The 3,397-nt window shown below is 31.5% G+C and overlaps 1 protein-coding gene across 1 annotated transcript; it reads left to right on the forward strand.

The window, feature by feature from the left end:
• The first annotated feature begins 930 nt into the window (after window positions 1-930).
• On the forward strand, window positions 931-1,812 carry LOC107911788 (metalloendoproteinase 1). Its single transcript, XM_016839718.2, has one exon. The coding sequence runs from the start codon at window positions 931-933 to the stop codon at window positions 1,810-1,812; it is 882 nt and encodes a 293-aa protein (XP_016695207.1).
• Window positions 1,813-3,397: the final 1,585 nt, after the last annotated feature.

Here is a 3,397-nt window from a genome sequence, read left to right on the forward strand (position 1 = left end):
ATTATTATTTTTATATAATATTTTAACTTAATTCTATTATTTTTACCGAATTGCATCTTCATAGCTATTGGCTTTAGACCTTATCATTTCTCATTTGAAATTGTTTACTTTCACAACATCAATTTATTAATTTAAAACTATCTTTCATAAATTCATTTATATTAGTATAAAATTAAAATAATTATACACACATTTATAATTTTTGTACAATTAATATTTTAATATTTCATATTTTATTCACGTATATAATCAACATTGAGTTTTAAGTAAATTAAAATTATTTTTTATTTGATATAAAAAGGTTTCAATATTTAATATATATTAAAGATAGAGAAGGGATTGTATGAAATTGTGATTCCACGTTATCCCTATCCCTTTCATATAGGAGAATGACAAATCAGCTTTTTCTTCCTAATTTTTAATTTAAATTTTTTGAGGAAAAGGTTGAAAATCAGTAGGAAAAATCTGATTTTGTCGTTATCCTTGAAAAATGATAGGGATGACGTGAAATTATAGTTTCATACAATCCTTTCTCATTAAAGATATTACCCTTCTAATAAAAATATATATATATATCGATTTAAAATTTATACCCGCGTGATAATAAAATTATTTAACAAAAGTTACGAAATTATATAAAATTAACCCCTCCTCCCTTTATATATGATAGCAGAAACCATATATATGTTCCATTAAATCAACCTATCTACACTGAAAATTTATACAAATTTACATCTAGAAGTCAATCAACTAGCCATTAGATTGTGTAGCATGAAAAGTAAAATTCAAGGAAAACCTAACTTCATTAATTTTCATAATGAATAAGGTAGCCAAATATTTAATGTAAAAACAGCTGCTTTAGCAAAGATAATCACCAAAATTTGAATATAAATAATTGAAATCTCTTCAATTGATTATAGCAAAAAAACCATGGCTCCCAAGCTTTCTCATCATATAATCTCACAAGCTTTGTTGTTGCTTATAATACAGTCTTTATTTGTTAATTCCGAATCTCATTCTAGATCTCTCCAATTATTTGAAGGAGCTCAAAAGGGATACACATTCAAAGGACTTAATCACGTTAAGCAATACTTGAAAGCCTTTGGGTATTATTATTCCATTAACGATGTCAATTTCACTGATCATTTCGATAGCTTGTTAGAATCTGCGCTTAAAGCTTACCAACAATACTATCGTCTCGAGGTAACAGGAAAAATCAACTCTGATACCATGAGAAAAATGTCAACCCCTAGATGTGGCGTTCGAGATGTTTTCAACGACTCAAATGATGGTTTCAAGTTTCGTATGGTAGCTAACTATACCTTTTTAAATGGGATGCCTCGATGGAACAAACGCCAATTGACCTACAAGTTACGTTCTAGTGCATATGTGATTAGTGACCGACAATTAAGGCCTATCATCGCTAGGGCATTTGGTAAATGGGCTGATGTTTCCAATTTCACATTCCGGGAAGCGTGGGTATTCAATCCATTAGATATCGTGGTGGGGTTTCATCGTCGTTTTCATTGGGACAACTACCCATTCGATGGCCCCAGAAATATTTTGGCTCATGCTTTTGCACCCGAAGACGGGAGGCTTCATTACGATGCTGACGAGAATTGGAGTACTAATAATCTTACAAGACTAGATCAAATCGATTTAGAATCTGTATCTATTCATGAAATAGGACATATTTTAAGACTTGGGCATAGTCGGGACCCAAATGCGATTATGTACCCATATTATAGGCTCAAAAGGAATCTAGGCCAAGATGATATCGATGGCATACGAGCTTTGTACTTTGGTCGGTAACAAAATGAACTTATATGTTTTGATGCAAATTATTGTTGTTTATGAATAAAAATGGGTGATATTTTACTTGCTATAAAAAATATGTTTTACTATTTGAAATTTTAATTTTTTTTGAAATAAAAATACTTTTAAATATTAATTAAAATTTTAAAATTATACATAAATTTTAGTTTGATGACTCGAGAATTTTAGTTTATTGCAATTATAAAAATCAACTTTCAACTTATTCATTCCTTACCCTCCTCAAGTTTATTCTCCAACCTCCACTTGATGAATTTATTTCATTTACTGTATATTTGTATTGTCTTCAGCTATATTTTCCTGTGATTATATAAATTTTGAAATGGTAATAATTTATGTTATATAATTTTTTATATATTCTAACATTTGTGTATTCATGTTGTGTTGTGTTTTTTTTTCTTCTTTTATCATGTTCATCTTGCATGTAAAATTGTTAGGAATGACTAATTTACCTATAAATGCCCATTTTCAAATATATTTACGGAAATGGGCCAATTTCCATATTATTTACCGGAAATGGCCGATTTTGGCAAAACGCGTCCACGTAGGAGCGTTTTAGGGTGATATTTTAGCAAAACGCGCCCCTAGGGGAGCGATTTTGCCGTGTTAGCACAAAACGCGCTGACATGGACGCACTTTGTTGACGCGGTAAAATCGCTCCCCCAGGGGCGCATTTTGCTCCGTATTTTTTTCCCAACGACTATTTTATTTTTTACCTTTGGGGGGTTCAACGGTAAAAAAAATTATATAAAACCCCCCTTCTATTATTTCACACAATATTTCTTGAAATTTTGACAAAAAATTCTCAAATTTCTCCCTAAATTTCTCAAAGCTCTCAAATTTCTCAAATTTCTCAAAGCTCTCTTTAATTAATTCATTCCTTTTAATTTTTTCTAAATTAGTATTATTTTTTTTATAATTTCAAAAATATTTGATCGTGTTAGTAGTGGCTGGGGAACTAATTCGTCTCAATCATAAACATATCTCCGTCGAACAAATGAAAATGGTAAGGGTTAATTTTAATTTTTGAATATATTTAATATTTTTTTCATTCATGTGATTTTAATTAATTTGTATTTTAAAATTTTTTATAACAGTCTGTAGATTGGGTGTTACAATGTTATATTCTTAATATGTCTGGTCCTCCATCACTGTTGATAGAAAATTACTTGAGGGAAGCGGGTTTTTGGCACGTGGCCACTATAGACCAAGGGTGCAAGTTGGATCCAAAACTCATCAGCGCGTTAACAGAGAGGTGGAGACCTGAGACGTACATATTCCATCTTCCATGCGTAGAGTGTACTATCACTTTGGACGACGTGTAGTTACAATTAGGATTGTTGGTGGATAGGTCCGCACTCATCGGGTCTGTTCAATCTGTTGATTAGGGAGCCATATGCTACGATCTTTTGGGTGCGATTCTGGATAATATTTACGAGGTCAGATCGAGATGGGCTGGTTACGAGACACATTCTTAGAGCAGGGGAATGATTCCAATGTAGTAGAAAGAATATGATATGCTCGGGCATACATCATTGAGATGATTGGAGGTTATTTGATGCCG

This window comes from Gossypium hirsutum, chromosome D11, assembly GCF_007990345.1.
Source record: "Gossypium hirsutum isolate 1008001.06 chromosome D11, Gossypium_hirsutum_v2.1, whole genome shotgun sequence".
NCBI classification, from domain to species: domain Eukaryota; kingdom Viridiplantae; phylum Streptophyta; class Magnoliopsida; order Malvales; family Malvaceae; genus Gossypium; species Gossypium hirsutum.